Source organism: Trachurus trachurus (genome assembly GCF_905171665.1).
Source record: "Trachurus trachurus genome assembly, chromosome: 24".
Classification (NCBI taxonomy): Eukaryota; Metazoa; Chordata; class Actinopteri; order Carangiformes; family Carangidae; genus Trachurus; species Trachurus trachurus.
Window position 1 is genome coordinate 9693711 of NC_139910.1, and position 20381 is coordinate 9714091.

Genomic DNA, 20381 nt, shown 5'->3' on the forward strand with positions numbered 1-20381 from the left:
ATTTTCAAGTCAGCTCAGCTTAGAGACCCAAGTCATTCCCTATCCACTAGATCTGGACCGCTGTACAAGTACAAACTCTGAGAAGAAAACATGATAAATTCTTCTTTTTCCACCTCCTCTGGAAGTTTCTTTTTTGTATTTTCAACTGCATGTCAATTGGAGACTTTGTAGTGGAGAGGGTTTGCATTTGGTTACATCAAAGACACACTGAACTGAGCTTTAGGTCGAGAACATTCAGTCCCACGGAGGGAAACTTTTGATATTTGGACCTTCAGTTTGTTCATTCACCACCACACACTTGGCAAAAAATGTTTTCCACCTCTGATGGCTCTTTTTTTTTTTTTTGGCATCGCTCCATAAACACAAAAGGAGCCATGTTGTGTGCAAAGTGTGTGGCGATGACATATGTATCGCTCTCCCTTTAACACCAGCAGCCTTTGCGTTGGTCGTCTGCCGTGCCGTCACAGAGTCCCTCCTCTTCCTCCAGAGCAGTTAGATCAAGCTCGTCGTTGGCGGACATCCGGAGAAGATCCAAGTCCTTTTTATTGGCCGCCAACACCTGTTCAGCCAATCGTGTGAAAGTCTGCAAAAAAACAAGAAGAAGAGGAGAGATGAGCTGCATTTATGACCATTTCCTCCCATTTTTCAGTAATGCATTGATTGATCTGATCTTATTATGACTCTCCACTCACCTCTGCTATGTTGTGGTTGGTGAAGGCACTTGTCTCAAAGAAGTCCATCCCATAAGCCTTAGCCAACTGCAGGACAGGAGCACAGAGAGTGTGTTCAAGTGCACCTTGATTTTCTTTTAATACTATCTGGTTCTTTTGGGTCAGATTAGTGCATCAGGGTCTTGGAGTTTGTTTATGAACTAGAAACCATTTTCTACTACTGTCATTTGAAACATGATGAGGACAAGCTTGTAGTAAACTGTTTCTAGTTCTGTTACAGGAAACAAACCAGACCAATGATTCATGTTTTTCGGTTTTCAGAGTTACAGTCCAACTCACAGCCTCTTAATATGTGTTTGTATACATTCTGCAAAAGTATTTATGTCTTACATTTTTCTATGTTATGTAGTTACACGGCTGCAGTCTCAAGGTAAACCATCTCTGCTAACAGTTGCCACTCAGACGGAGCTGTCATGTTACAATTTGAGCATATTTTTATTATTTATGCCAAATTCAGTGAGGTCTTTGAGGGGTTCTGGACAATATTTGTCATTGTTTTTAGTTAAAGTATAATAAAGTTATATTTGCATAAAGCAGCACGTTTGTCCATTATTCAACACTTCACTTAAAGACTGTGATGTGTTTAATTAACATTAACAACATTTTAATCAACTGAAGGCCCTATGAACATTTTCCAAAAAAACTCAACCTGATATATTTGGAATTTTTTGGAAAACTAGAATTTATTTTCCAACAGAACTCAACCCACTTCATATTATCACTGTTGTGAGTCTATTTCATCTTTTGGGGAACTATAGTCGAACAAAGGAAGCAGTGGTTGACTCACCTTGACGCCTTGCTCTGTGGCCACCTGCCTCTTGTCCACCTCATCTGACTTGTTCCCCACCAAGATCTTCCGGACCTTTTCTGGAGCGTACTGTCGGCGTTCATCACGATGAGGACAAGGTCGGATATTTACAGAAAAGCAAGAGGAATGAAAAACAAAATTAAAGAGATAGGAAGTGAGAGGGGGGGAGAGATATTTCAAATGTCAGAAGGCGAAGGGAGAAGGAAGAAAACAGAGGAGCGACAATGCTCAGGAAATGAGACCTAGATTAAAAATATGTAGGGAGCGTGCCAAGATCAATAGCGTATATATTCAGATAAGCCCCCACAGAGGAAATTAGGTCTATAATGACTAAATTAATAGAATAAAATCATCTGGGAAATGTCCGGGAGAAGCAGGGCAGACGAGGCTGCTTCATGGAGCCTGTTAGAAAAAAAATGTCTGCAAGAGTAACAAATGTTCTTCTTCCAAAATACAGATGAAATAGCATTTAAAGGTACAATGACAGGCATTTGAAAATGAATGGGACATAATCATAATCACAGAACACTGTAGGCTACAGATGTCAGGTTAAAGCATTTGTATGTTCTTTAACAACCTCTGCCCGTTAGTTTTGCCTTTTCTGTAATATGGAGGAAGAAGAAGGAGAAAGGAGGAAAGAAGAAGAAGATGATGATGAAGAAATAGAAGAAGAAATGCTTGTTGATTTTCCACCACACCTGATTTATCTAACTCCTAAATCCCCAGATCTGGATGACTCACCTCGTCCACGTCGCTGGCCCATTTCATGATGTGTTGGAAAGATCGCTCACTCGTGATGTCGTACACCAGGAAGATTCCCTGAGCAGAGATGTGGAAAACAGGTGAGTGAGAAGAACCAGTGTGTTTTAAAGCACTTCAGAGAGTTGTTGTTGTAAGAAACAGTATTTTAAAATCAGTGACAGTCGATATGATGAAGTGCAAACAAACCAGATCTGCTGGCAGCATCTTCAACTCATTTTACTTTGTAAGAAACAAAAACAGGAACTGGATTCGTCTCTTCAGTTTCACCCACTTTAATCTTGTTAGCAGCCCAAAGCTAAATGATATAAAACTATGCCAGTCAGTGTACCAGTGGTTGTGTACAGGGAAATGCTCTTTTAATATAAACACTGACTTTACAATACGACTGGTGCAAGAGCAAATGCTTTTAGTTGTATCAACTCTGGCCCCCTTTTTCTAAAAGCACCTAAACGGTTCATCTGCCTACCTGATGCGGAGCCAAGCATTTGGCATCAGTTTATTTCTGTAGCTGTGACAAATTCAATTTCAGAAATAAATTAGATTTAAATTTGTTGCGCTGCATTACACATTACACGGCTGTGCGGCGGCAGATCACTGGCAGCCACAGAGTGAACAGAGCAGACCTGATGGGGCCAAATACCTGTGCTCTTCTGTAATACTGCTTGGTTATGGTCTGGTACCGTTCCTGGCCCGCGGTGTCCCTGGACAGACGACAAACACACACACACACACGCAACAGTTGTGAGACTAAAATGTGACAACATGCAAAGTAGAAACAGAAACACTGCTCTACTTTCCAACATGAGATCTGCTAAACATTATTATGTCAACATACTGATGCTATAGGAGATTATTTATATGGGTTTGTAATGTGAATGAATGAAATATGATCCGATATGTATTTGTATTATGATATATTGTATTATTTTTGTCTTTCTGTTTATATAATTTAGTACATAACAGTACTTATTTTGTTTACATATATCTGTACATAGTGAATGTCTTTACATTTTATTCCTTACTTTCTTTGCTTGTTGAATTTCCCATAAGTGGGATCAACAAAAAGTCGTATGTATTATTCTGTGAGCCCAGAAACTGCAGATGAAAATAATTAAGACTATTTGCAACAGATTAAAACAATTTGTCTCAGTGAAATCAGTGCTCTTTTGTACAGTGACCCTGGACAAATAAAACTGAATGAACTAAAACTAAACTAAAACTAGCAGTTTTTATTTATACTGCAGTTTAGGGAGAAGATAAGAAGATCATGACTCAGGTTTAAAATGAGTCAAATGTGAAATTCCTCATATTTCTCTAGACAGCCACAAAGGTCATGACCTCAGTGATGTCAGTAAAAGCTACAGCCCAGCACACAACATCATCCATAAGTTATAGTAGTTATATAACATCTGAATTAAATAACATCCCCTCTGTCAGACCTGCAGGTGAGTAATACAGTATATCTAATAACACTGTAAATCCCATACACAAAACCACCAACTTTCAACGTTTCTTCATTATGTCCCCCAAGGCAATTAGTTTTGCAGTCGACAAGAACATAAAATGACACAAACCCTGTAACAGACACATACAACAGCACAAACCGCGGTATGTTGGACACCAAACACTGGGTTTCATTTTAATATCCTACCATATCTGTGTCCGTACTTTGATACCATCTATTACCAGTGTCTTCATTTTGAAGTCGACTCCTGTAAGAGAGACACACAGAGATAAAGATATATGGTCAGGAAATACAATAATATACTAGTGCATTCACACACACAGGAGCTCTAGTCTGGGTGTTTGATATTCCTCCGGACGTGTGAGCTAAACGGTCTGAATGTTCTCAGCAGAGAGGTGAACGAACGCTTCCTCAGCCGATAAGTGGCTGGAATCAATTAACCCGACACGTCTTCGACAGACGGGGGCTCATCGGTATCTGCTGCAGCTTTGTAACATCAGAGAGGGGCGCTAATACGACCAGAGCCCCGTCATCATCATCTTCTTCATCATCATCACCCTGTGAGGAGACGGGGCTAATGATCCAGTGAGCAGGGTCTCTGCATCGATCACAGGGGAAGAGGAGGAAGAGGAGGAAGAGGAAGGCAAAGCTCTGCTTAACACCACAGAGGAAGCGATGAGAAGAAGGATGGGGAGGGGTTAAACAGGAAGTGGACTCTCTGATCTATTTCAGAAGACAGCTGATTTTTCATTTCTACATAAAATATTCACCCTGTCTTTATTTTTGGAGGCCAGAAGCTGCTGATACGTCACACCAGTGCTGACGCTAATATATTTTTAATTATATATAATAATGTGTATAACAAAAATTTTAATCCAAATATTGATTAGTTCCCTATAAAATATACTTTGTCAGAGTGGGGAAAATAGATGACATGACAGTTTGTTGCTCTATCCAGAACACAGCGGTGCCACGTCACTAGATGCAGGATCATTTAACTTTTTAATTATGGGTTAGATTTATGTAATAGGTATTAGTACTATATTATTTATAGCCCGACATGTCAATGGCCTCCAGAGTCAATGTGTGGAACATCTGTGATGTAGTTCCTCTGTGTCTCCTCCTGCATCGACCTCTCTCCCCTTTTGTGTTTGTTTGTGACGATGAGGTGAGCGATGTGGTCGGAAAACATGTGCACGTGTTAGTTTTCTGTTTACATGCAAACAGAGTTACATGGATGGATAATTTTGACAAACAAAGACACCCATGTTGTGGCCTCCTCATAAAAGACAACACAACCAGGTTTCAGCTACTGTATGAGATAAGGGGGGGGGGGGGGATCTATATATACACACTATCATATTGCAATATTTTGTGTGGCTATATGAATACATGGATCTTTATCTATTTATAGATAAATAGCTTATAGGTAATACAGATGTTAGCAGCATTTGCAGGTGCAAAAAAAACTGTATTATTGCACTACTTTATGGCAAAATGTTTGAAATTGCAATGATATCGTATTGTTACTTAAGTATCCCAATACTATCAATCAAACTTTATAAATCACTTTTTCATTCAAGAGGAAGCAGCCAAAAGTAATTTACATAAAATAAAATAACACAATATCCCTCCTCATACCACATTCATACACACAAACGTACTTAAGTATCAGGTGTAATGGTATAAATGTTGTTTCCTATATTTCCAAATGGAGAAAATCCCCTTATATCTCCCTAAAACATCAGAATCAGAGCATGAGCAGTAAAATGTAAATGAATCAACTCCCAAATCTCCAGAAACATCCCAGAGGACTCTGGGCAACTGTCGAGATGGGACACAATCAACCTGCCTGAGTAGAAGCAGCTCTGTGTTTATCTCTTCTCTCCACCATTGTATCCTCACACTAATGCGTCCAAGTCAATAAAAAAGCAAACCCACCCGCTCCTATAGACCACGCTAATCCCCGAGAAATCAATTAACAGTTCATCCCAGTTAACCTGACACTCAGCAGCCAAGTGTCACAGCTGGCATCGGCACTCGGAGGAGGAGAGACAGAGGTCGATCAACTCACACACACACACACACACAACTGGGGAAAAATAACCGTTTGTGGGGTTTTTTTATGGCTGCGTTTCTGTTTCTGCAAGATTTTGTCTTCCAAGAGAAACAGCTGACAGATGGACAATAATAGCCTGGCCCTGGATGATTCTTTTAAAGATTTTATGTTTGTTTATTATGTGTATTTTTTGTTTTTTCAAGAACAAGCTGGAGTCAAGGAGAGACCCCGCGGAGTCTGGGGCTCATGTGAAGGTCCTCATTAAAGTTGTGAGGGGGAAGCAGCTTTTTTTTCTTTGACTAGAGAGTATTCAGACGAAGACTAAGTGAAAGGTCAGCGTAACAATCTGTGGCTCGCTCTGCCTGAGGCCTGAGGAGAAAGAGAGCAAGAGGGCTAATTCCAGTGTCATTGTTCAGCTGAATTAGCAGTGAATTAAGCTTCAGTCAGGATTCATCCATCCAAACAACAATGGTTTAACTTTAAAATATGAAGCCCAGATAAAGAGTATAATGGATTATCCAGCTGTGCAGTGGGGGTATAAAGTAAAACTTGGACTGATTGGTTTAGTTTTATCATGCAGGAGACAAATTATATGTTTTTTAATCTATAAAACTATAATTGCACTTTTTTTTAACATATTGTGTGTTACTGTACCTCAGTTACCCACATATACTGTATAACTGAGCGTCTGCAGGCTGAGTAATATATGATATCAGATCCATATTAATCAATACAGTGTGAATCTAATGATATAATCAGGGCTTGTGTCATTTGTAGCACAGTGTGTCGCTGATATCCAGGAAACCAAATAAATAGATAAAATACATGTACCTATTCATGCATGCTGCACTATATACATATATATTCATAATCCCTGCACAATATAAAAGCTTTTCAATCTGCAATGTCTGGCCATAACTGTGATTCTGCTTTTTTTTTTTTTTTACATCGTTAGTGGGAGAGCTCCCATTGCCTCAGCCTTCATGGCCTTTATTCTTTCTATTCATAAAACCTGCAGAAGGAAGCTTTAGAATAAAAAGTAATGAAAGCCAGAGACGTGTATTTAGATTTTGATATTTCCATCTCATTCTTACTTCCATCGCTTTTGCTGCTGTTATTCCACACAGCCATTTTTTATTTATTTTTCCCACTGGCTTGATAAAGCAAGAGAAGACTCGCTATTGAATGAGGCAGGGTAGAAATACATCTATTACATCTGATAAAGGTATTGTTGCTTATACAGAAGGTATGTGTGTGTATGTTCAGAACATAATAAACACACAGGGATTGAAGTTGTTTCATGTTGGCAATGTTTTGTTGGAGATAAATGAGTAAAACCTATGTGGGTAACATAATGTAGGCACCGATTTATATAATTAGTGAGTGAATATCAAGATGTCTATGTTGCTGTTGGGTTGAGATTTTTTACGTATTTGTCAAAAACCTCCTGCCATTTTTAAAACTTTCATTATGATTTCTGTTTACATTATTTTCTGTTTATATGAATATGTTTATGATCGTTTATTTGATATTCCTATATGCGTTTTGTTTTTTATGAATCAAAATGACAACACACATTTTACAATAAATGGAAATCATCAGCAAGTTGCTTAAACAGTCACAATTATAAAAGTTCATCCTCTGTACTGTCTGATTCCAGCTGTGAAATAAATCAATTCTCAACGGGTGGCCATCTGATTGCTTTGTATTGTTTTACAACAGCCGAGCAGAGTGAACAACGTGCAAAACCACACTGCAAACAACAACTGACCCGAGACACAACGGGCTGACATTGGCTGGTGTGAAGGTGAATCAACTGTCTGTGCGTGTGTGTTGTGTGTGTGTGTTTCAGAGGTTTGATATTCACATTGTTTTGGGTGTTACTATCACAGGTCGGATGAAAAGGTGCATGTGTGTGTGCTCTGCAGCCAAATATGTTGCATGAAGGAGCAGAAACTCCAGTATGTTAGTGTTTGTTTTGTATGATCTGAAAATGAAGAACAGCGTATTATTGACTCGAACTGTGTCTGAAAAGCAAACATTTCACACACCTTTAGGAAAAAAAATCCAGCTGTTAAAAAGAAAATGTGAAACTCCTGAGTCACTCTGCAGCTTCCCCCCAGAGGAAACTGTGACAATGAGGACGACGAGCACAATGTGAGCAATATGACAGCAGTTCATTTAACATGGCAGCATTTCACAATCAGCGGTGTGAAAACCATGTACGATCGGGGGAATGGGCACACACACACACACCCCCCAACCCCCCCCCCCCCCCCCCCCAAAAAAAAGAAAAATTGACTTGACTAATTACCAGGATGACTGTGTTCGACTGTGCAAGACGGATTAGGCGGTGACACGTGTCAGTGTGCTGTAGGTAATGCTTACAGACTCACTAATGGATGGACGGATGGACGGATGGATGGATGGACGGATGGACGGATGGACGGATGGACGGACGGACGCTCTGGCACTGATACAAATTCTCTGGAGAACGGCTCTGTCATCCATGACTATCATCGCCGGCTGAGGACAGACAACAACTGTTCACAGCTGCTGTCTTCAGGCCACAGCAGGATGGAGGCGGGGGGGAAATACATTTTTATCAATAAGAAACCTGTCATCGTTCTGCGCGGCAAAACTTTTGTACCATACAGAATTAACCTGGGGATGATTTCATATCAGACCTGTGTTATACAGCACTTTCTTTTTAAATTACATTATGACTGAGTCCAAAACTGCTCCCAGGACTGAGTGAAAACTGGGAGGAGAAAATTCATCAGGAAATGAATATAACTTTAATGCTATACTAAAGCCTGGCCAATAAATCTACCAAGCCTACGTATATATATACCGTATATATGTCAGCTAATGTCAGCTTAACGCAAATACATTGGAATTTACATATATTAAGTCCCATAAGTGGCAAAACCTTTCACCATTATGCTAAACATTATATACGTGTGCGTATATACATCACTTGAGTCACGGTCGGTGGAGTGTCAAGTAGCTCAAGCTGCTAGTGTAACACTAACCCATTCAAACTGCTGTCAGTTGAGTTGCATCATGGGTAATGTGGATGAAGAAGAAGAGAGTGTGTGTGGAGTAAACAGAGGATGAAAAATCTGGTTCTGCTGCATTGGTTTTTCCAACACTGTTGCTATTTGGTGGAGTGATATTAATGTCATGAATACTGCTAATATACATAATGAGCTTCTTCTTTATTTTACTCTCAACTATTTATATTGGAATTGGCATAAAATGTGCACATATGCTCATGTTTTAGATGCTGTATACCTTTAGTTTAAAAGCTACTTGGAAGAAAATCAAGGGCAATGAATGAAACTGTCCTTGATTTATGACCTAAATTTCCACTGTTTGCCCATTTTATGCATTTTTAAAAGACACAGCAGAGAGATGACAGGGGATGTGCAGAGACAGGCATGTTACAAAACTCCCCAGCCTGATGCAAACCACAGCTCACCGTCTGGACTTTAACCTCTCAGGAGGACACCAGACTGGAGTATCAAGCTGTTTTTTGACATGCAACAGCCACTGAAACAAACAGGATAACAAAAAAAAAAAAACAGGATCATAAGATATAAGGCCACACCTTTACATTCCTAGAGAGCAGCAGCAGCAGTATTCATTTCCTTGACAACCTCTTTCCAGCAGCACGGTCATCTGTGGTTTCTGTGATCCATGCCAGGCCCTTTAGTCTAATGAGCTCATCAAACAGCAGTGGGCTGAGTGTTTGAGCAGGACCCTGACCACAGCACCACTGGGATCACCACCACAAGGACAGCTGCTTATTGAGCTATGATGTAGTGTCGGGGCCAACGCTCGTACCTCAGAGGGCTTTTTTTTTTTTTTTTGGTGGCCGGCAGCTCTGAGGGGCCGCGGCGGTGACAGGGCGGCCGAGGTAACAGTGACGGAGATTAAACTGGGCACTGTGACTGAATACCATCACCAAATCATCTGTGCAGCTGCTCTGCCGGTGATATGTGCGCTCTCAGCCTCAGATGGAAACACCAGAGGAGCGGGAGGAGTCTTGTTAGACTAAAACAGGAGTAGATCAACAATCCTTCAGGTGAGATCAGGATTGTTTGGGCTTTTATTTTATATTGAGCTGCCTGCTGCACCCAGGAAATGAAGTCATGATGATGCCTGGTGTGCTATTTATTGTCATCCTATTTCTGAGTATCTAAAATGATGAAAGCAAAGAAAGACACGAAACCTTGCTTGAGTTTGAATGCAGGTTTCAATCTATTTTTGATCTGTGCACAAGAAAAAAATCATTTTATTCTTCATCTGCAGAAGTAATTTGCAAAAGCAGGAAACTAGACTATACAACAGTATATCTGCACCAAGTCATGTGGCCTACCACTGAACATACCCTCCTCCAGTTGCACAGTCCAGATACAGTACATCCTCTTATTACAGCAGATCTCCACACAAAAAGCGAGGTAACACCATTGTAAACACAAGATCGTTTCTGTTTAACCAGGGCTCAACATTGGCGCTTGCCTGCTAAACTACAGACTGAATAAACTGCTTCCTACATCCCAGAAGTGGAGCTTCCTACAACTGAGCTGCCACTGTTGTCATGGTCTTTTCTACAGGAGCCACCTGGGGACAAAAGGAGCTACTGTGATTAAAATGTGTGGCCTTGTCCACACGGAGACAGAGCTGAACTCAAAATGATCTTTTTCCATAAACACGGCATCGTTACAAGAAATATCTGTGTACACATGGATCCACTAAAAAGGACTCAAAACGCTGTAGTACTGTACATACGCCAGGCCTGTGTGGAGCGAGTGTGGCGTTGTATTGCTGCTACACATAAACACCAAAAACAGAGAAGAAGACGGAAAGCTTCTCTGCAGTATATATATATATATATATACACACACACTATATACTATACATATATAGGTTTGGCATGTTTAATTGAGTTTCTAGGTTGTTTAGAGGCCAAGATAACTGAAATTCTGTATTTTATGGCGCCCGTTTTGAAATTCCAAAATGGCCGCCATACAGGTGTCTGTAAGTGGGAATCCCCAAGGTCTGCAGATTCCAAAAATGTATAGGTCAATAAATCCCCAAAAAATTCCCAAAAAAGTACATTTGTGTACACAGTGAACCTGACTATATTCAAACTCCAAACAAATGTTGTGTCAGTGCAAATATGACAATTGATGGTGATTTAACAGGCGCGATTCAGCCACAATGTCCGAGGGACCAGACAGTAGTCAGCTGTCGTTGTTACGTTACGTCCATAGACTGTAACGTCTAGCAGTGTGGCTCACTTTACAGGTGAGAGCAGTGGCGCTTATGACATCATCGTTTTACAAAAGATCTGTTTTGGGTGTCTACAGGAAAACGCTGGGGCGGCGTTTTGAGATTTTCCCACTCCGGGACCTGTTTCCAAAAAATACAGTCTTCTGGACGGACTCTTAAAGCAGAAGTAAGTGATATATTTGTGTTAATATAAGTCTTAAATAGTTATATCTTCCGACAGCAATCACTTACATAGAGTGTTTGGTCTGAAACACGGGTCTCTCAGTCCCTCTGCTCTGCTCTGAGCCGAAGAGAAAACATTTATCGTATCCTACAGTTTTTATCCAATGAGGAGAGAGAACGGCATGCAGGGCTGTGTGTGCAGCCAAGGAACGCCGTGAATGTGGTGACGTAGCGACGAGGACTGCTATGGTGCGTTCAAGGAAACTCGTATTTTTCCGACCGTGAAGTGGTACCAGTTTGATCTGGTACGAGTTCACCGGTCGGAAGTTACGAGTGGCCGTTATAGTGACTTTCACCGGTAAAACAGGTCGGAAAAACACGAGTGGGTTGCCTGGAACGCTACAAAGTCGTAAGTTGTGACTTGAAGCTGTAATTTACGATTTCAAAAGCCTGCCTGGAACGCAGCATTAGCGAAAACGACCGGACCACTTACTTCTGCTTTAATGTACTGACTGACTGCTGCAAACTATGGTTACTATATCTCAATCAATCAATCAGGCTTTATCTACCTTTAATCATCCACTATCTGTCGAGCTCTAGCCTGTAAGGATCAGTCTGACTGTTATTTGACCATTGACCTCTAGAGAAAACAACTGGAGACTGTGGTCACACCCTGTCTGCCTACCTTTGTTTACCTTTGTTGCTGCTCCTGTTACATGGTTTCAATTTCAACCAGTATACAATGATAGTGAGCATCGGTAGCATCGGTCAGTGGAGAGGCCTGTCCTGTTTCACCATGACAACACACACTAACAGTGAGTTTTATGCAGCCTGAACGGGATCCAAACCTCAACCTTTTATGGAGAGTTTTCCAACAGTTTGTTACAGCAGCGTTAACGCCGAATGCTTTTTGAACTAAGATGTTCCTGCAGTCGAGTAATGTTTCAGTGTCCATGTGGTTTTGTTGAACACGACTCATGTGTGAGAGAGGTCCCAGCAGGTTCTGAGATAATTAAGAGCAAAAATCATGGATGAGTGAACTGTAACAGGAACTGGTGAATAATGGAGCTGCCCATCAGGAGGGGGGCGCGGGAGTGAATTTATATCCCTCTGTCACCGTGAAGGTTGGGAAATTATTTATCGATCTAGCGCATGAGAGCACCGGTGGTGGTCACTCTTGATCTTTCTCTCTCCCTCTGAAGTTTGAAAGGTTTGTTTAGTCCTGAATTATCACACCTGCCGGCCGGCGTCGGGGGCTTTTCTACACAGTCTGCTGCCCACGACCAAACCGGTCCTGGATCTGCATGCACGTATACTCTGGAGCCTGATTTCTGAGCATCCAGCTGTGCTCGAGAAGATTTGGTTACGCTACAACACAAACACAAAGAGATCACAACTAAACCTTCACACTCTGTTTTTAAATCGTCATGCACGGGCAGGTTGAACGCTTTGCATGACTCTACAGGGTGGAAGTTTCCCGTAGAGCGCTATGGGTGCATGACTTAAAAATAGCATACTGCAGTCTGTGTAAGCATGTGAGGGTATATCACAACTGGCTGAAAGCAGGTGAAACAACAAAAGGGCATTTTTAGGATTGTGTTATGAGCAAGAGAGAGGTAAACTGGAGTTTTTACCTCCTACTGAGCGCTCACCAACCATAAAGGCTTAGGCTTTGATCCACGATTAAAGCCTCCAGGTAAAAAACATCAATGGGTGAAAGATGTTAAAATGAATAATTAATGTAGCAACTGTGTCTGTCTGCAGAACTTTGTCCCTAGTCTTTTCATTAAAACATCAGTTATCCTCCACCACAACTGACTTTTACTTTACCCTCAAGCCAATTAAGGGGTTTCTGCATTTTTCCTTCTCTGCAGATGGTGTCAGGAAGTACACACTAACTTAAAAAAAAATAAAATAAACAAGCCTCCTGGAGGAAAATATGTCTGTTAGGTGAATGCACCAACGCACAAACATGTGCACACTTAGGAAAAGACCAGGTGCCACAGAGAAGGAGATAAGAGACTCCACAGCAGCAGCAGCAGCATCCTTACATCCTCATTTTCCCCGAACCTCAAAGTGAAGCATGGTTAATGTGCCTGTCATGGTCCGCACTCTGAATCCAAACTATGCACAGAGATATGTACACGCTGCTGCACAGCACATAACTATGAGCAGCAAAGAGTCTGGCTTAGCTCTGCTGAGCTGATACCGATTTCAAGGGATGTGGCAAATCCGTGACCAAGTGTAGAAACTGATGCTTTTTAGTTTATAATAAAGAAGAAAGCTGAATATGTGAAATACACGAACACAAACAACAATAACACATTTGTGCCGTAATTATCCTATTATTGCTCCAAAATGTCATCTTTTATGCCCCTGACTCATTATTGGGATAACTGAAACTATCCAAACTCTATAAATAGTGATGAATAAATATAAAACCATCCCTCTCTTTGATCAGGAACCCCCACATGACTGACACATGGGGACCCTCAGACTCCAGTTTGTCAGGAGGTTGATGCCAAAACAAAGCCCATTGCCACATGAGAGAGTCAGTGCCAAGCGCTGATAGTTATTAAACTCATCTTCATGATGTTGTGTTTCATCTCTTCATACCCCCCAGGGTTCCCCCAACCAATGCAATCACACTGATTTGATAATGAACACTCTCTTTATATTCCACCTGAATTCACTCCACTATTTAAATTAAGCCACATCTTCTTCTTTTTTTAACTTAAGAAATAAAATAAAACTAATCTAATTTGTGGAATTGAACAGCCACAGGCAACAAAAGAGTAGAGTGATGATGCGCATATATAGCATCAATAGAAAAGGCTGAAAAGAAAAGCCCATTGGAGATGCATGGGAGAGCTGATGAGAAGGACAGAGGAACTGGTGCAGGGTCTTTCTTACCGATGGTGGAGATGTGAGACGGGTGAAATTCGTTGTCCGTGAATCTGCATAACAAACATGTTTTCCCAACCCCGGAGTCTCCGAGGAGCAGGAGTCGGAAGAGAACATCGTACTGTTTAGCCATGGTGCTGGATGTGCTGTTGGATTAGAGAAGCCCCCCGGTCAGATAACTCAGAGATGGACGGCCGATCCCTCCCCACCTGCATCCCATGTCTGCTCAGAAGACGGTCGGCATGAGGCTCGGGCTGGGCTTCCTCCTTTTTTTCTTTTCTTTTTTTTTTTTCTTCTTACACACTGCTGCTGTTGGGTCGGTGTGGGCAACAAAAACAGGGATGCTCCTCCAGCTTCCCAGGCAGCCCTCAGCTTCCAGTGGGTGCGGTGGACCACTGTCAAGCAGGAACCAATGAGGAAAAAGCACTTCCGGGTGTGATTTTCCAGCATAAAAGCCTATAAATTACTGGAGAAAATTGAGATTATGGGGTTTGAAGTGTATTCAGTCTCAAGTAGCATGACTTCCTGATCGTTTTATTTAACTGAATTGAATAAAATTCTCTAGGCTATAATTACTTACTTACACGTTTCGACCGATGTGGTCTTCCTCAGGCAAATGGCATGACAAGTGGCACAGGCATATACATAGGCTGAAGGCCTGATGACACCACACCTCTGTCATTAGTTGGATGGGCTTCAGGTGAGCCAATTATAGGCCACTTAGTGTGCCCAGAGGGGGCACTGTGTCTGAGCATGACTGAAGCTGATTTTATTTTGTAAAATCTACTTGATATGGACATGATATGGACTACTGATAAAACAAAACCTTAAATCAGAATTTTAGTGAGGGACTTGAATTAATAAAATATTTAAAAGCCCTTTAAATCCAATCAATCAAATGAGTCATAAAGAGTCATACAGCTCAGGCCATATAGGCCTATTAAAAACTGAAAAAGCATATCCTCTACTTTATTGTAAAGCTGGATTACCGAGCAAATGAGCAAATATCCTGAGGTCCTGATGGCCATCAGGAGCTCCAAGTGACTTGTGTGGAAGGCTTGTTTTGTTTATTTGATTTGATTTGTTTCTAGTAATTTGCCCACATTGTGCTTTTCAAGATTTATACAAATCAGGATAACAGACCCAGAAAACCAGGGTGCCAGGTTATTTAAATGTTCTGGTTGTTTCTTGATCCCATGTAGCTAGTTAAAAAGCAACTGGGTAAAATATGGTTGAGAGTTTTTCATTTCAAAGTTTTGAGTGTTTATTTTGAAGGCTAAACGGAATCAGGTACGGTACTTTTGTTTGAGTGTGGCTGACTTGACTTGAAATAATACGCGCGGTTGCATCGCTTCTTTCGACGTCAACATCCAAGCACCAATGACAGAACGAGGGAAAACCGAAACTTAAAGAAAATAGATTGTATAGTATATCGGCGATTCCACCAAAAGAGTGCCATTTATGTCCCCAGCATATTAAATGTATAAAAACATATATTAATATAATATAAATTGCATTTAATTGATAAACTAATCACCATACACATGAATCACTGTAGAAATTAAAGATATATAATTTTTAATTACTATAAAAAGGCTTTCAAAGCACTGAAACATAGCCTTTGTTGCATGTCCCCAGAACCAAACGCTATAGTTTACAACAATGCATAATGACTAAAATCCTTCTAAAATCTCATTTTTTTTGCATATTAGTGTGACTTTATATTATATCTACACTTATATAAAAAATTTTAAATTAAAACTTAATTATATTTTGGTTAAAATTCACATTTTAGTCCCGTCCCCAGGTTTTCACTCAGTGCTGTTACCGAACACATTCTACACTCTAAAAGTTTTGGAACATTCCACCAGTGACATGTTCTGCTGGAAGTGACATCATTTAGGTCTTTTGAAAGTCATGGGAAAACCAAAATTAAATTCTGTAATTTATTTTTCCTGAAATTGAATGATATTGTAGCTATGTCAGGGTCCGTCACTCTTAAAACTCATTCCTGTTACCAAAATTATCTCTAGACAGTGTTTGTTGATATCAAAAGTAAAATATTCAGTTAAATCCTAAGAATGTGCTCTGTGTGCTCAAGCTATTAGTATAGATGCTATTTGGCTAGATTTCACATAATTGCTGATTTTATGCTAAAAACTCATTGCTGTTACCCTCATTGCTGTTACTTTTTCTTCAAAAATGCAATGATAAAAGCAGCAATAAATTAAATATAGTAGCCTGAGATTGACCACTACTCATTTTGAATGAGTAAATGTGTATATTTAAAAATTCTATACTGAAATGGAATGAAAAATTAAGTTTAATTTTTAAGAGTTACAATGAGCAAATGGCACTCTTTTGGCGGAATGACCCATATACACATTTGAAAATGTCAAATTAAAAAAAAAAACAGTTGACACTGACGACTTTTACAAAAGGTTTTGTGTGTCCATGTGTAGGCTATATTTGTGCCGTTTCGCGTTTTTCGCATTGGAGAGAATGGCAGAAGTTTGTTCCGTTGGAGACGCCGTAGTTAACACTGCGCGTAGTTTCCGCCCACTTCAACGTGAGCCGGAAGTGGAGCGGAGTCGAGTGAAAGTGAGCGAACTATCAAAACAAACTACGAGAAGCAACAACCTCGGCTCCGGCTCCACTTCCACTGCAGTATAAACGGGTCTCGGTTTCCAGCAGCCACCATGGACGGTGTACCGACACCCTTACGGTGCTTCAGTGAGCACCACTCCGCGGAAATGTTCGTGGATGACGCGGTGGAGACGGTGACTTCAGTGGAGCAGGTGAGCTAATGTGGCTAACGCTAACTAACGCCGCTAAGGATTTTGACTTTTTCCTCCCACTCAGGATGGAAAAGTGTGACAGAGAATCAATCAGGTGTCACAGACGTAACAGTTATTGATTATGTATCTCGTTTTAACTAATTCCTAGATTAGTAAAACAAAAAATAAAAATGTCGTTCATGGTCATTAGCTTGTCGCCTTTCAACCGTTAATCGTGAGCTTTTAGGTCGTTAGCATTTTCCGTTAATGGGATTAAGTTTGAATTACTTAGTTGTTGTTGGTGACGGAGGACACCGGAAGCGAGCAGGTGCAGCATCACTGCATCTTAAATAACATTATTAGCACAGTGGCCCTAGAAGTGCAAGCAGAAAATTTAGGGGCATAATTCAACTTCCAAAGCAAATACGGTATTCACATTTCTTTTCATTAATGGCACACAGTGGCCTGACACCTGTAAATGACAGAGTCTGTAAATGACAGAGTCCAGAGTCACCATTTCTACGTTTCACCAGTGTTAAAAAAACAGCAAAAATGTACTGGTTGCACAAGTGCAAGTAGATGAAAAAGTTACTTGAACTGTCTCAAATTTTAGGGTCAGTCTGGAGCTCTGTATCTATATTGTTAAGTGCTTGCACTCCAGCAAACAGAAAAAAACAGACAAAAGATAAAACCACCTAAACTTAACAAAAAAAAAAACAGGACAACAAAACAAAATACACAATTAATCAAAAATGAGGATAAAGACAAAAAATATCAACAGATCATAACGTCTGCAGGTAATTTCTTGATTAATTGATTGGTTGTTTTATCAATTAAAAGTGACAAAATAAATATTTTCAATTGATCAGATCTGGAGGAGACTTGTTGGATTGTGGCTACAATGAAATGCGACCAGGAAAGCGTCAAATCTACACATTTGTGAAGCTTAAATCTCTACATGTTTGGCCTGTTGATTGGGAACAATTAAACAGTTAATGATTCATTTTTCAATAACTAATTGATCAGTTAACATTTTCTTTAAAAATCTAGTTTAAAATCCCATCTGTTTGGGCTTATTAGCTTCTATATCCGACAGTAAACCACTGCACCCTTTCTCTTTATGTCACCTCATCAGTTGAAACTTTGCCATTGTGCAGAAACCGTCTCCCCATGGCCTCTATATAAACACTCATTTTGAAAAACGTTTATATTGTCTCCAGAAAGAGTATCATGTCGTGTTTTGGATCTCTTCCATCATAATTGACTCATTATTATTTTGTCATTGCTTGCGTATAATTGTGGCAAATCTGTATTTTGTCACAGTGAAACAGGAATCAGAGTCATTCCAGGTCAAAACATGACTTGTCTGATTCATATATCTTAATAAAAAAATCCATTTATTTCTTGCATATTTCATAGATAATTCAAGTTAATAAACAAACCACACCTCTGCCTTTGGCTAATAATAATGACTGCCTGGTGAATGGCTGATTTTTGTTTAGCTCACAACATTTCTCATGATGACTGTTTATGTTCCTCTTTTCTTATGTCCTCTCTTCTTCTTTTTTTCCCATAGAAAAAAGTGGAATCCAGCATTGAAGAAGTCATCAGTGTTTACAAGCAAATACACAGCTTACCACAGTGAGTGTTCACAGTGTCATCATGCCGGAAAGTTTAGTCACATAACGGTGCTTTAAAAAAAAAAAAAAATTCATTCCCATGTGATCTTTTCGCACAGACCTTTTCAGTTATTCATGCTCCTCACTGTAACAAATCTTTTCGTAATCACACTGAGAGCAAAGTGGAGACTTTATTTGTTTTGTTAAACCAGAATTTGTATGGCTGGGCAGTTCAATTAGATCCAAGTTATTTTCATGTCCATGTTTGGCGCTGCGTAGTAGTTAACTGTCACTCACTTCACAGATGACAAGAAAATTGCCTCCTGGAAATACTCTCTCAGAGAAACTCTAGCCTGCAGACATTTATTGTTGCGCCCTGGTCTTTTTGTCTCGGCTGTCGAAATTCAACAAAACGAAATATTCAGTAAATTATCCATAAAATACACCATTGTAATCCTTCAAAGGACTGGTATAAGCTGGGTTTATAACCTAATTATTAAGTATACATTTGTCATATTGTGTTTTTTTAATGCACCACTAGGATAACAAAAGCACATCCTGTACTGGTCTTAAAGTGCAATATTGTTTTCTTTATGTTCTCTCCTTTAAAAGCGATGCTGCTAACCCCGTTTGTGTGCAGGAAACAGAAAATGAAGTTGTTTTGCTTTTGCTTCAGACATGTTCAAACATTAGTCCATAATAGTTATATGAAATCAGGACACTAAATTGGCCTGACCTCGATTCAGTCCATGATAAAAAGAAAAAAGGGAGAAAAATACATGTTTACAAACCCAAAAGGTGATAGATTGGTCAGATAATGTGAGTCCATAGTAACGAGGATCATAATGAACAGCTATTATGAAACATTTCCAAGAAAGCTGCTGATTGGCTGTGGCTGTTTTCTTCTTTATCACCAACACCTGCTGCTCGCCGGTAGACGTGGCTGCATGCACGGAGATGTACGACGGCCATTATCTAAATGATGCACTGATCAGCCCACATGCTTTGCTCCTGCTATCATCAGCTGTCATCAGTCCGCGTTTAATGGTGGTGACTCATCCCATTTCTATGACAACCGCTTGGACCTGAATGTCGTCCTGCAGGGTTGCAGCCAGTGGGGGAAACGCTTATTCACTGCGTCGTACGATGAGAAAATTAAAATTAATTGAGTTCATCAGTGGAAGTCGTGTGTTTAGTAGCGATGATTTGTTTTCCTGGTCCATCAGCTCAAAAACACATAAAAGAAGATGCTGATATGTTGTATTTGTCCAACAGGAAAGGCATTTCTTTTGAAATTCTTGAAGATAGAAAGATCCAAACAGAATTTACAAATATTATAGAGGAGGCAAGCGCTTAAAAAATGTATTTTTGTATTTCCTGTATTTAAATCAATAGCAACAACAACCTAATTAAACACAATTGCACAACAAACACACATGCTAATGAAGGTGGCATTTACATCCGCTGTTGCTGTATTAATTATCATGCTTTAGAAATCAAGCTGTGTGGAGGTTCTTAAGATGCCAGGAACATAATTTCGATAGAAAATGACTTTAAGTAATATTTATTTAACTCTACCTACTAATTTAAAGCAGAAGTAAGTGATATTTTTGTGTTAATATAAGTCTTAAATAGTTGTATCTTCCGACAGCAATCACTTACATAGAGTGTTTGGTCTGAAACACGGGTCTGTCAGTCACTCTGCTCTGAGCCCAGGAGAAAACTTTCCTTGTATCCTACAACCTTTATCCAATGAGGAGAGAGAACGGCATAAAGGGGCGGTCCGCTCTGTG

The 20381-nt window shown here is 40.1% G+C and overlaps 2 protein-coding genes across 3 annotated transcripts in view; one reads left to right on the top strand and one right to left on the bottom strand.

Moving 5' to 3' along the window:
• Positions 1-421: 421 nt before the first annotated feature.
• Positions 422-14374, bottom strand: rab15 (RAB15, member RAS oncogene family; the record flags this gene model as incomplete). Its single annotated transcript, XM_084000549.1, has 7 exons — positions 14202-14374; positions 3953-4013; positions 2942-3002; positions 2281-2358; positions 1519-1608; positions 693-758; positions 422-583 (listed from the first exon to the last, which is right to left on the bottom strand). Exons 1-7 carry the CDS (start codon positions 14323-14325, stop codon positions 422-424), a joined length of 642 nt encoding a protein of 213 aa, XP_083856675.1. The 5' UTR covers positions 14326-14374.
• A 2398-nt stretch (positions 14375-16772) lies between these two features.
• fntb (farnesyltransferase, CAAX box, subunit beta) overlaps positions 16773-20381 on the top strand; it is a 38586-nt gene continuing 34977 nt past the window's right edge. For both annotated transcript variants that reach the window (XR_014596425.1, XM_084000705.1), the window contains exons 1-2: positions 16773-16990; positions 18546-18610. Coding sequence is in view for 1 of the 2 variants with exons in the window: in XM_084000705.1 (XP_083856831.1) it covers positions 16892-16990; positions 18546-18610 (164 nt within the window). In the remaining variant the exon portion in view is untranslated. The remainder of the gene's footprint in view (positions 16991-18545; positions 18611-20381) is intronic.